The sequence below is a fragment of the Falco biarmicus genome, chromosome 2 (assembly GCF_023638135.1).
Source record: "Falco biarmicus isolate bFalBia1 chromosome 2, bFalBia1.pri, whole genome shotgun sequence".
Lineage (NCBI taxonomy): Eukaryota > Metazoa > Chordata > Aves > Falconiformes > Falconidae > Falco > Falco biarmicus.
Window position 1 is genome coordinate 107,198,704 of NC_079289.1, and position 14,433 is coordinate 107,213,136.

Genomic DNA, 14,433 nt, shown 5'->3' on the forward strand with positions numbered 1-14,433 from the left:
GTCACAGCATTCACAAATACAACTTTACACCAGCCTGTGTCTCAGGTCATTCTGAACACTCATATAAATGGACCCGTGATGTTGTATTAGGAACAACAGACCTGTCCTGTCTAGAGACCCATAAAGGTTCTCAAGTGAGGGACGTTCAATCAACCATACAGGGGACGACTGAGAGCAAAGATGAGCTTCTACTTGGACTTCCTGTGGGATACAGGTCCAAGGAAGTCTTGAGTCTTTTGAGTGCCAGATGTATTTGTACTTCACAAAATAATCAACACATTATGTTCTTCTGACTTCAGGGAAATCTCAAAGTCTCCCCCACTTGAAGACAATAAAATTGATTAGCACAAGTAGTGTCTTATACTCCTTACATGATGAAAGCAAATTTTGGCAGACAATTAAAACATTCATTTAGTACTTTCCATTATTAACAAAAGAACTAATATCAGTCTCAAAGTGTTTGTGAAGTCAAGAGATATAAAAGATGAAGTCACTCTCTGTAGAGTTTGCAAAAAAGAGAAGCGTCATTAAATCACTGCACTTTTTACATTCAGTTTGTAGTCATACGTAGTTATGAGAAATACATGCTCAGCCTTAATGACTGAAATACAACAATGAGAACATCTGGACAGCAGTCTCACTACACAAATCCATCATGTCATCTTTCACATAACATATGTATAGCCTTATGCAATGGAGCAAGAGGTGAATGTAACCTAAAGCTTGACAGGTTTTTCTGTGTCAAACCATGCATATGTTTTATAATCAGATTGCCAGCGGTCTTTATTAGCTAGGTTCTTAACAGCATTGGCCTCACTGTTGCTGTTCAGGGTCTTCTCCACAGTTTTAGCATCCTCATTTTTACATAGTAATCTCTTCTACTACTTCTAACTCTATTTACTACATCACACCTAATAAATAATTACTCTCTTCAGATCTAAATTTTGTCCTAATTTAAAATGCAAAGGTAGGTCTTTACTCACTCTGAGTTGAAGAATATGCACTACTTATGGACTAACAAATTCTCAGAACACACTGGTGAAACCTGTTAATAATTATCTTAGAAGGCCAAAGTTTCTATGGAAAAAAATAAACTGATTTAGCAAAAGCTAAGCACAACTGACAGGGAAAAGACAGAAGAACCAGTACTTTTTCTCCTTTAAATAAAAATTGCAAAAAGCCTAAAACTCCAACAGACTAAACTTCAAGTACAGTTACCTTGGCCAAGTAAATAGTTATAATTCGAGATTACACATATTAACTTTTTATACATTTCTTAAGCTTTTACAAACAGGTAGGAGAAGCTAACCTGGAGCAGGTGACGGTGCTGGTGCCCTGGGTATCTGAGATAACAACTTCTCCTGCTGTGCTTTCTGAGCAAGTTCTGCATCCCATTCTTCGAGTTCTTTTTCAAAACGTTTATTGTCTTCCTTGACGTAATCCCTTAGATCAGAAGGTAGCGTATCCATTCCAACAAGGATCTGTCCTGTTTCTTTGTTGAACTCCTCTGCAGTAACATAACATACAAATTTCAGAAGAAGAAAAATAGGAGAAAAGGAAGCATGTTCGACACTTTTCATCAAGTGAGTTACTGGAAACATACAGTACAGCACCAAACCCCCCAAACTATATTATTTTAACTGGTTTTATTATCTGTTGGGCATTCCTCTGCTACTGAGAGGTATGGCTACTGCTCTTGCAGTCTTTGGACTTACTGGTGTTCTTGGGCACCATCAGGTCATTGCCATTTTGAAAGATGAGCCTTTTGGGTCATGAGCACCTAATGATTGTGAACGTTCAGCAAAAAGTCACAAAAAAACCACCACAGCTTGATTGCATTACTGCCACATGGAGCTGGACACAACTCAAATCCCCAGCAGAAAAGGGGAAAGAGAGTGGGCCTACAGGGATTTGTAAAGTCAACAGATAAGAACACCAGCTGTACTAAGTAACCTTCCTTTTTGCTTTGAGAATGGTCTCTGAAAGAGTATTCTAGATCCTAGGGGATCACACGGCTGCAATTATCCCCCAGCAAGCAGGCCCCAGATTTAATTAAAGTGTCACAGCCACCCTACAGGTCCCATAAACCCTACGGTTGCAAGTCCACTACTAACTGCAATCTAGAAATGTCAAGGTTAATATCGGTTCTCATTTAAAAACTGAACAAATGAGCACTCTAGCTTTCTGCCCTATGAAAAGGCAGCAGCATGAGAATTTTCCAGGGCCTGTTATTGAATCTCTGGCCATTTTCACAGTCAGCTCCCCAGCTGCCATTATCAGGCCCCACAAAACTCATGCTCAGGGATCTTCGCCCTCTCTCCAAACACTTCTGTACAGACCTTATAATTACATACTACTACCTGACTTGAAAAAGAATTTCCCAGTTCATGTATTAGTTTGGTTTAATGTGTGGTTGGTAGGGCTGAGTTATTCACAGTTCAATATACTGCATAAAGCCTCAAGTTTTCACACTCCAGTGAAGTTCAGAGCTCTGAAGCTTATGGAGAAGAAAAAAAAAAAAAAAGCTACACAATGATTTTAATGTTGAGAGGCTCATTTCTTTATTTCTACATTTCTGTTCTAATACTTGGTTAGATAACCTTTCCAAATTTCTCTACATGTGATCACATGGCTAAAATGTTTACAAATTAGCAAACTTAGTTTATTTTGCTCTCTTAATAATGCTGAAACACTGGCGCTATCTTTATATTTTATTAAGCTAAAAGTTGAAAAGCAATTGTTCCACCCAGAAAAACAATCTGGCTAGCAGTTATGAGGAGAAATAGAACTTTCAATAACTATTAAAATAATTTCAAAAATCTAGAAATCCATCTGAAAGATGCTCTCTTCATCAATATAATCAGCTACTCTATATCATCCAGAAAACATACCTATAACATTACCTTGTATCAAGTATTGTTCCTTATCATTGATATACATTAAACAATATGCACTGGCATTCCTGTAACCACCAAAAGAGTCCCGTTCCAACTCTTCCCAAGTTGACTTTGTCACAGAAATATCATTGTATTTCATCCATCTGTTCTGGTGGTGGTCGTAAATATATGCCCAGTAGTGTCCTGCATTAGCTTGACCTTCATGAACTAGTACAGCATGCAACCTATAAGGAACCTTAAACAAAAACACCAAACAAAAAAAGAACAACAAAATGTCAAACTCTCCTTGTCAGCATTTAGTTCGTATTACCTGCCAGCAAGAGTAGCTATGCTAAATAAAAGTAACAAAAATTAAGTCAAACAGGTTCAAAACATGACAGAGGAAAAACAAAAAAGGTAAAACTACAACCCACATAGCAAAAGGATTTTAAGCTATTTTACTTACCATTACTAGTTACAAGAGATCTTAAAAACATTAGTTAGTCTATAGCAGAAATATCTACTTTGCTGTCTTTACTGCCAGGCATCCTCTCGTCTTAATTCTTGAATATTCCTACTCTCCTTCTATCTACAAAAAAAGCCCTCAAATACATCAGCCTTGGGCCTCTATGATTTCCTCCAGTTCCAACTTGGTATCCTTGTCTGGAAGTCTGGAAAGGCACATGCAAATTCAAGGTAATAAAACTCTGTGTTTTCTATTTGCTACTAACAGCATGTGTTTAAAGGAACATCTGGGAGTTGAACACTTCCATTAACCAAAAATAAAATTTTTACAGTAGAATAGGAATACAACTGTTTTCCAGTATTTAAAATGTATCAGTAAAAGCATTGCCAAAAGGAGACTGGAACACATAAATGAGTCCTCTGCTCCTGCTGAGGCAGGGAAGGAACATACCAGTTTCTAGGAGCAATGTAAAAAGTATCCCGGGTTACATGTGTCCACTGACAAGTAAGGAGAACGGGAAACCTAGTTTCTACTTAAGCAGCTGGAAATAGGGGGAACAGGGGGAGCAGAATGAGCGGGTGCTTCCTTACAAGTCTTTAAAAAGCATCTTAGCGATCGGCTCTCCTTTCAACCTGCTGAAACAGCACATGCAACATAACAGGGAAAACTGACCTTCCCTGCTATGCACAGTATGCCAGAATGACAACAGCTCAACTAGGATGAAAAACCTGAAACCATCTTTTACTGGTGTTACAGTCTGGACTGTAGATAAATCTTCTGTTTAACACAAGATGTACTAAATATTTGTTGCAAATACCACTTGAGCACCATAATAATCAGTAACCATAAATACATATGTAACTATGACTTGAGAAACTCCGTGAAGTAATTTTTAACTTGACCATTCTTTTCCAGGCTATATGCAAGTGCTGGAGTTTTCGCAAACACCCCTCCACACACACCTTAAACTGTAAAGCTGACTGACTGCACAGCAGCTGGAATCAAACACTCTGTCATCCCAGAAACAAAACAACACTGTAAATCCCCGAAACACAAGAAGTATACACAGAGGAAATCCTAGCAAGTCCTTAAATCCGAATGCTCTGGGTTTTTTAACATCTGTTATCAAACCAGTGTGAAAGCCTTCTTAAGATGATTGCAATCCCATACATACACACATAAATATATGCGGATCTTCATTTAAAAAAGGGTGAAGTCTCTTTAGACGTCAACAATAAAGTTTCCTCACCCTAAAATAGGACATTAAAATCCCAGGTGAATTTAAATCCTTTTACTTAAAACCATGCTAACTGGGTCAGCCTGAGAGCCCCTACCCTTTCCTCCACCTCTGGAGAACCAGCTGACAGTCATCCATGCTCAGCTTCCAGAAAGGTTCCCCACAAAGGTCTGTCACTGGGGGATAGGCAAGTTCAGTGCCAACAGGTGTCTCTTGCAATAAGCCGTTATATCAACAGTAGTTAACAGTACAGGGCAAAACAAGTAGGTGTTAAACTTCTTAGCTTACACTTACTAGTCATGAAACAGAAATGGAGCTTCACCAACCGTGTCACATGCAGCTACAGAATAGATATATCAAAGATGATACGTCAAAGATGAAGTCTCACAGGAAAAACAGGTGTGACATTTCCCCACAGCAAGTTCACAGAAGGAGGGAAATAATCAAATAAGCAGCTGATTAAATCTACGCATTCAGGAGAGCGAGACAAAAATAAGAATTTTGGGAATGTGTTTCAGGTAACAGTTTGACAAGGGTTTTATGGACAACTGTGGTTTCCTTAGAATCAAAGGGGACACAAGGAGAAGTTAAAGATCTTTTTCAATACTTCACATAAACACTAGGAAGCATCCTGTAAATATAATGTTTTCCTTAGGAAATCTAGTTTTCTGTGTCCAGACCTTATTGACTCACAAGCGTGAGGCTCCTTCCTGTTGTGCCAACACACCCACAAGGAGAAAACCACCTGAGCTGAATAAAGGCAGCCTTCACCTCCAGCCTGTGATTTCAGATGGGTTCAGTACCTACTTGTTCCCTAACAACCACTTAACACACACCACTGCTTTCAGGCAAGGCACAGAATGCCCCTCTACAAATCTATCATCATCTTCATCCTCCTCCATTTCTGGAATTCTGTTTTAAAACAAGAAAAAACAAAAAAATCTAGTTTACATTATAAAAATCTGCACTAGGACAAAGTCTGTTATTAACTGATCTCCCTTTTCCATTGCAATGATTGCTGACTAATATCTTTACCATCCAGAGGCATTTCCTCCTGTAACACCTAAGCCAACCCAGGTAGACTATTTGGATGCGAGACCACTAAATTACTTCATTATACTATTAGGTAACAGGAAGGCTAAAGGCTACACGTCATAACACAAGCATTAAGGGGGTAAAAAAAAAAAGCCTGCCAGTAGCAAGCTTCAAGAAAGCCATCTAGGCAAGTGTGCCCAAACCCCTTAACATCAGAGTTCAGCTGCCAGGAACTATTACAAGCCACGTAAAAAACGGAAGTGTATCTCAAAGGAAAACTGTAAGCTAAACAGATCTTACTTGGAAGGAAAATAGTTCTTTCTACTAACAGAAAGTAACAGAGGAAGTAATCCTTAACCTTAAAACCTGTCAAAGTAAGCAAATATGAGTATGTGAATATAATACCAGAAGAGCCAAAACTCTAGTAAGGCATTCTAAAAATGCTGTTCAGATTACACAGCATGAAGATCTCCCTAAAAAGGCAGCTCAGACTAATAGTCAGGGTTGTGACTGATACTAAATCTAGACACAAGTTTAAAAAAAAAAACCAACAAAAACAAACCCACAGGCATTAATAACTACAAATTAAAAACAGGAGCCCTAAGTTCCCAAGTATTAGTATGCAAGTTGCAATACACAACGGCAATAAGCATCAAAGTAAAAAGATAAACACTTTGTGTCTAAAGCTTTGCCACCTTAAAGCCAGAAGATTACCTAGCAATATGGTCAAATCACGGTGAGAAAATTTTATTGTGTTATACAAAAACCAAAGTTCTGCATTCAAGCTAAAAAAGTGGATCACAGCTAGAACATATTTGGGCTTTTCATCACAAGGCTGCTTAAACTTAAGGAAGTCACCTGTAAAATATTGCAACATGGCCTTTCATCTTACTGTGCGTAAGTAAAAGGTTTACAAAACTCAATATGACTTTCCAGTGAAATTTCTCAAACCATCATACATAATTGTTGTATACTCGCTCTATTTTCAAGCATCTAAGAACTTCTAATTGAAAGTGACAAAAAGGATCTATTTTGAATTATCTCATGCAGAAATTGTACTTACTTGGACCATTGTTTTGTCAGAGTACATCAATTCAATTGTCCGATGTATTCTAGATATACTTTCTTGTAAATCTAAAAGAAAAATTAAAAAAGAAGCTCTCTTCCATGAGGCTGCATAATTGCACATGCCTACATCTTTATTTTATCTCATTAAAAGACAAACAAGGGTACATTTCACATTTGGTGCATCTGTTTATATACCTACATGTCAAACACTAAACCTTCTTGCACGATAAAGCAGAGAGAGTGATCCATAACATGCTATTGCTTGTTTCCTAGACCTCAGCCAAGCCCACTCCTGCTGGAGTAACTGCTTCCCTTGTTTCCCTCAGAGAAACAGAACAGACTAAGCTCTACCCACTCCAAAATAAACTTTGCTTCGAAATTTGCTGTATTTTCCCTTATGGAAGGGGTCGCTCTACCCTAAACTTGCCTGCAGAGCACCACGTCACAGCACAGGCCCAGCCACTATTAACACTGACAGCTCAGACATCTGCTGAGATGTTCTGTGCCGTGGATCCCGTTTCTGTTTCACTCTACTCCCCACAACACCATGCACACAGAAACCTGCACTGAAAAACCTGTGTACACCTCACTCAAAGCAGTGTGCGGGTTCAGTTTATGTACCTGCGGTCTACTACAATCTCTGACTTCCCTTCCTATGTCTGAGAGAGAAGTTTAGGGGTATGAAACAAGCAGCTCAATACACATGGACATTGAGGCGATTTCCCCTGCTTCCACAAATCTATTCCAACAGCAAATGCATTCCCCAGCTTGTGATACTACCTCTAGTGTCATTCTCTACTTCGGTCCTCCAGCGATGTAAACAGCCTTCTAGGACAGACAGCTCTTCCTCAGTGATGTGCCTTGGTGCCGGATGCATTGGCAGATCAGGAGGAATTCGTGATTGTGTGAATGGTTTATGTATTACTGATCTTTGTACAGGAGACGTGCTTGGAACATCTGAAGATGAAGGCCCCTGCTGCTCTGTTGTGCTGCATTCATTCAAAACATGAAATACAAAAATTGAACAATCATGTATACAAACTAAAAGTTACACCATAAAAATAAGCTTTTCATCTGAAACCAGAAATTTTAAAAGATAGTGGTTTCCTACAGTGTGATACAGGAAAGGTACCTATAGCATCAATATGGAATTAGCATGTCAATTCTGAAAAACTTTGTGGTGCACTACGTTAGCGCAACAACAACTCTAGCTGCCACTACCAAATATGCAGGAATCAGAATTGGATCAGTCAAGCCACAGGTTGCTGTACTTGAAATGCTACTCAACACCTTCAAATAATGTTACACAAGTAACCACTGTGGTTTGAAACATTTATGGCCACACTGGAAAAAGAAAAATCACAGCGGCTTGTCTTATGGCCCATTGATCATAAAATCAAATGAAATACAAGTTCTCTGTTTAATAACTTATTTACATGTCTTATGCCCAGAAAATGGTCTTTTTCCAGCTGCCTACCTACAACTTATGTTAGCTGAACAGCAATAATGAAGGGACCACTAATATTTACAGCACACTGGAAATTTAGCACCAAAATATCCAAACTTGTTCCAAACAAGTCTTCTAACTCAAACAGCAAAGCAGAAGAATTCTACAAGAGCAGCAGAATATTAAAAATGAGAACTTGTTGCAGATATTTTTCTTCTTTCCATCAACAAGATGACCTGCATGTAATTATAAGCACAATAGGAATGTGAGGATCACTCTAGCAAGCTACTGACTTTTTACTTTGTATACAGCATCACCATACAGCCTAAGGAACATGGATAGTATAAAGTTCTGAGAACACTAAGAGCAGACAATGTCACTTCACATAACATGCTGTTGTGTTTCTATGGATTGACAAAAAAACCAAAACATAATACATATTTACAGAACAAACTTCCTATATAGGAGTTTGAGCAAGTGTATTACTTCTGATGCTGTATTTCACGCAAGAAATTGTAGCTTTTAAAAGTTTGCCTTCTCTTATGAATCATCACGATTTTTACTTGGCATTGTATCAGTGGGACATTTGAAATTTTTTAAATGTTTTTTTAGATTAATTCACTTCTCTGAACTACAAAGTTAACCATCTTGCCTGGACCAGAACCTAGAACCCTAATTTCCAAATAAAAAGCTGTGTTATAAACTGTTAGCATCCACCTAGCCAAGTCCTATCCTAATAACAGTTACTAATAGTTACTAGCTTCAGTAATGAGAAAACCAACATTACTGAACCTTTACCTCCCTGATACTTTAGCTACTCTGTATTTAAAATGTCACAAAGTTCCTGAGAAACTCAGCAAGAAGTGTAAGCTGCAAAGCAGAAAAGGAGCTTAACTCCCAGGCAAAAATTAACAGACAAACCGTATCCCAGCAACCTTGAGGTTCTGCAGCACATACATGCTACCCACATCCAGATTCTTAAGCAATACATTTGGCAAGCAGTGACCTCACCGGCTACTGTGTCTATTTGGAACAGCAGATGGAATTGTGCACATGGCAATTTTACACCTAAAGACATTTTTATAAGCAAATGAAACAAACCCAGATTAAAAACATTTTGGTTTATTTAAGTCTGTTGTGCTGAAAAATACTTCTAGGCCAAAAGCAGAAACTTTATGCTATACCCCTTAGGAGATACAACCCTAGTTGTATTGATCTGGTGAACGAAGCAGTAAAATGCCCTCCCCTCTGTCTCTCAGCGGCTGAGTTTGCACCGAAGGGATGATCAGCCTCTCACCTTGGGAGAGCAGGAGGCAGCCCTTACCTGGGTGAGGTCTGGGCGGGCAGCGTGCTGCTGGCAGGGGCACTAGCACCCAGGTCATCAACAGGAGATGTGCACACCGGCTTGCTGGAGGCGAACTCCAAGGCATACTGCAGGACATCTACCAAGGGGAATCGTTTAGGACCAGAACCATAGCTTAAATATCTGTTAACCATAAAACATATTAATGCCATGACTCACATATACAAAAAAAAAAAAAAAAAAAAAAAAAGAAAGAAAAAAAAGGATTTTTTTTTCTGGTTGACTGCAATTAAATAAAGCAAGCCTTTCCTAGCATGTTTCACACATCAGAATTACTGCACTTATACACTGTTTCCAAGGAAAATGATGAAAGAAAAGAGATAGAGAAGGGAAATCTAGAGCAAATAACTACACACAAAATGTACAGCGGAAAGGAGTTATTCTACGTAGCCCATAATATTATTTGCATTTACACAGTTATCTATAGTACCGTTCTAATCTCTGTTGTAAAACCGTGAGGTACTCTTTAAGTCTCTTGATTTCATCCCGTTTAATTCTTGTTATTTCTCTGTTTTTGTGCATATACCTGTAAAACAAGAAATTTAGAAAGAGGTGTCAGCCCATAGCATCCCAGCACTGCAACCGAGGTCTGTACCTGTCCGCCATACTGTTTGGTGCTAATAAAAACTCTCACTCTCTAGAATATACAACATATTAAGCAGCAAAACAGAACTGAGAAGAAAATGGTAAACCCATTAAGCCTTCCCTCCCACAACTTTCAGAAGATGCTTCTTCCCGTGTCAAAAGCTCTGCTCTTACCACAAATGACAAAGATGTATTAGAAAGCTCCTAAATTAAGTTGTTTAAGTAGCAACCACATACCAATACTTCTGTTTCATTATTTAGGCTCACAAATAACATTCAGCATCTAACTGAAAGTCATCATGGTATTTCATCTCCACACATTAACAGCATACAGTGATGCTGAGAATCCTTTTCAAACCATGCAGTCTATCTGGAACACCACAAAATACCTGACTTCTCACTCTCTCCCCCAAATGGACTCATAAAGAGTGTGATTTTTCAAGGCATTTTACCCGTGTACACAACTACCTAGCAATAAATTAAAGACTGAAATGTAAGCGGGTTTTGGCACAAAGTAGCAGCATGTCTTTAATTGTTATCTATGTGTATTTTCTGAAACAGAAGAAACCCATGAAAATTAACTTTTTCATTAGAACAGTAATTTACTGTGATGTGAGCAAGTATAAGATATATCAGCAACTTTACAAAACTCATGAGATTGAATTTATATTCATACTAGGACTCTGTTGATAATATTGTACTGTACCTGTCCAGATATAAAATTGGAGGAAATTCTAATTTGTTGTGTATCTTCTCTGGTCTCCCCAAAGCCTGATTAAACTCAAATCTTGATAGCTCAAAAGTTAAGACAGGAGGCAGCTCAGTGAACCAATGCTGAACAAAAGAAAAACAGAAAACCCCACAATGAACGCCTTCCAATAGCAGAACTTCAGTAATAATGGTACAATACCTGCAGACTGACAAAGCTATGGGAGAAATAGGTTTTAGAGGGTGGATTGGCATAAGCTTTCCAAAGTTCCCATCTTTCCCCTTCACTGTAAACAAAGACCATTTGTCACCCATGCTGCATCAGAGCTTTTCAACTCATCCATCACTATCTGCATTAAAGCAGAGCAGGCAGGAAGGCTTCTTCCTTTCACATTTATCTCGCTCATATTAAAAGCGGCCTACGCTTGAACCTACTTGCCTTGCCAACTTGTCCTGTTCTCTTTTAAGTCTCCAATGCCACTGAAAGGGTTGTTTACACTGTATCAAGTGCTCTTCCCCCTGGTTCCCTCTGACTCAAGTTTCTGACCCTTTCTTTCACCTGATATCAAAGTTTCTAATGACCACCTCTGAAGCAAGATCAGCCAGTACCCTGGGCTGGGTCAGACAAGCTCTCTCAGCACTGTAAAACTGATACTTTTACTTGAAATCCCCTCCCTACTAACAACCTCTCCTGAAGTTTCTGCACATCTCTGAAAAAATCACTGCTAGTCTGTCCACAACCTGCCTACACCGTCATGACCTTATCCCAGTTCTCTCCGAGTATTCAGTACAGGTTTATTCTTAGTCCTCATTTCATTCCTTACACACTTTGTTTCTCAACTACAAGACAAATTCAGCTCCAAATTGAGCATTAGAGTTAGTTTTTTCTCCCCACTCTACAACATAAAACCCATGACCTATCCATTTAATACATTTTGGATGTCTAACCATCAGCTCAAGCTTCCCTGATCACTGCGGACACCGCTGCCACATATTTCTGACACCAATGCCCGTAGCCCAGATGTGGCATTTGACAGGACTCACTTCAAGTTCTCCTATCCAGCCACATGTCTTGAATAGCCTTTTCATACAATACCTCTGAGACAGCTCTTTATTCCTGTGCTCATGGCTAAAATTCAGGTCTAGGTTCTCATCACTCCACATGTCTGCAATGTTTCCTCTCTTCTCCCCTTGCCTGGCCTTGGTGCACGTAGTCTTGTCACGTAAGTTTCCAGCATGTTGCTGAATTTTCCCAGTTCACTGCCTTCAGCATCATTCCTCTCACCTGTTTACATGCAAAGTGAGCTGCCTTCCCTTTTCTTGCCTGTTTCAGCCTCCACTAACCACTTTTTCAGTTTCAAAGGAGATATCATGACTTCTCTCTTGCAGCAACCTCACACAGCAATAAATCTCAATGCTGAAGTCAGCAAAGCAACACCACAGCCCTTCCTCCTGAAACCCTTTCATTCCAAGGCCTTAAAACCACTTAATGGTGACCAAGCTGCTGATGGGCTGAAGTTCATCAACCATGATGCTGACGAACACGATCTCATTTTCCTCACACTTCTAACTCAAAGTCAGAAGTACACTGACCTCCATCTTCTCTTGAATTTGAATTTTAAGTTACTTGGGACACAGAATGTTTCTTTTTCTCTGTTTGTACATTAGCTTGCTTGCTGACACCCTACTCCATGGCTGAGGCTTTTAGGCATTGTGATAATATTTGTAATAATAATGAACAACAAGCTAAATACCCCATTAAAGGCAATGGTGGGAACAAGGAGGGGGTTAAAAAACAGGATATTACTTTCAGGATCTTTTAACACATGCAACTACCACACAAATATTCTCTTTAAGCTTTGATATCTACCAGCTTGGATGAATGCCACTTGAAGTCTTTTTTTCAGCAGAGACAGACTTCATTAAAACTACAAAAAATTCAGCTTCCTTCAGCACCACCAAACCTTCTAATGCACTGTAAAATCTTTGAAGCATTTTGTTTAAACATAACTACTAACAGCAGCAATCACTATAAATTTGTTACGTTTCCCTGAAGCAATTTACTTGGCCCTGGTAATAATGCAGTAATGTTTTTCTAGATTAGAACTTTATCTTTAGAACATTACCTTTCTTATTTTGCCACTGTTGTCAGCCTGTCATATGACTATTTCGCTCCCATGTCCACATGCTCAGAAGCCAAGCTGTTTAAAACTCACGTTTCACAGAACTCAAACCTTAACACTCTACACCTACCTGTACATGACTATTCTTCTGTTCCCTACGGTTTCTTGACATTAGAGGTTAAAAGAAGAAAACATCAAAACCAAACCAAAAAAAACCCAACCCACCCCAAGTTTGACATTTCTAGTCAAGCACTTATAACTAAACTGACATTTTATGCATGAATGCACACAGGTTTTCACTGCAAGACAAACTTCAATCCGTATCATGAACAATTGTGCTCTTGTACTAAATACGTACAAAATTTCACCTTGCATAAAGAAATTGAATTTTGGATTGTACCAAGATATTTGTAAGATTTTTTTCTTCTAGTTGTCTTATTACAATGAGCATGTTTCCTGAAATACATTTCTGCAAATGCTGGAATAAAAAAAAAAACCAACTTGAAACATCCTGTGAAAGAAGAACATATCCAGGAAGATGTGCGAATACATTTGAAAATGCTTATGAACATCTGATTTGGTTGGTCAATATTTGATCAATAATAGCTGACCAGAAAAGGAGACTGCAAAAAGGGATGCTGTAAAACTTTTGTTGATAACACAAAATTGGAAACAGAACTGCAGACTGGAGAATTCTTTCAGTATGCATTACTAGGTTTAGTAATTAAAGGCTGTGTTTATGCTGACATGAATAAAGGCAGCAAAACTTTGTTACTGCAAAAGATTAACAGGAAGGAAGGAACTACACCTGATTTTTTTGCTTAAGAAGAAATCTTCTCAGATTTCACAAATTTAAAGTAACTGTAATGAAACATAACAACCGTGTAAAGAGAAAGTAGCTCAGCCTTTACAGGTAACAGGGATTCCCATACTTCCACATCAACAACCCACAGGTTATTAGAGAGAGCCAGAGAAAAACTCCGGGCATATACATACATGCCAGCATTAAGAGGGGACATTTCAGAGCACGCCCTCTTGGTTCTAAAACCACCATCGGTACAACTACCTCTTCTCCCTAACCTGTGACTTCTGTCCAAGGAACCTCATCCATCACCTCATCCCAGCCCCAAACGCTGCATACCCCACTTCTTAGGGGGGCTCCATCTGAATCCTTCCACCCATGCTTCCAGCACACTCTGACATTTGGCAGCCTCCTGCTCTGAGCAAGAGCTCCCCTGGAAGGAACAGCAGCCCACAGAGCAAGTATTGTCTGCCCACCACCGCAAGCAAAGAGGAGGAGAATTGCCCACTGCAGGGGGCAAAGAGGGGGATATGCTGGGAAATGTCAGTGAAAAGGGGAGAGGGGAAGAAGTCTAGGGTGCTGAGGAATTACAAGATAGAGGCACAGAGGAACAACAACAATGCTCTGAAGCAATGGCCAAACACACAGCTCAGCTGCTGTTTACAGCGTGGCGCAGGGCAGCGAGTCAGAGCAGTGGTTATCTACCACAGGGCGTTACACCCA

General features: G+C 39.2%; 1 protein-coding gene across 3 annotated transcripts in view; it reads right to left on the reverse strand.

Annotated features, from left to right (window-relative positions):
• The window catches only part of USP25 (ubiquitin specific peptidase 25), a 97,187-nt gene that overhangs the window by 18,063 nt on the left and 64,691 nt on the right, over positions 1-14,433 (reverse strand). For all 3 annotated transcript variants that reach the window (XM_056327994.1, XM_056327992.1, XM_056327995.1), the window contains 7 exons: positions 10,784-10,911; positions 9,923-10,018; positions 9,454-9,615; positions 7,463-7,671; positions 6,678-6,748; positions 2,904-3,132; positions 1,310-1,507 (listed from right to left, as the gene is read on the reverse strand). In XM_056327994.1, coding sequence (XP_056183969.1) covers positions 1,310-1,507; positions 2,904-3,132; positions 6,678-6,748; positions 7,463-7,671; positions 9,454-9,615; positions 9,923-10,018; positions 10,784-10,911 — 1,093 coding nt within the window. The remainder of the gene's footprint in view (positions 1-1,309; positions 1,508-2,903; positions 3,133-6,677; positions 6,749-7,462; positions 7,672-9,453; positions 9,616-9,922; positions 10,019-10,783; positions 10,912-14,433) is intronic.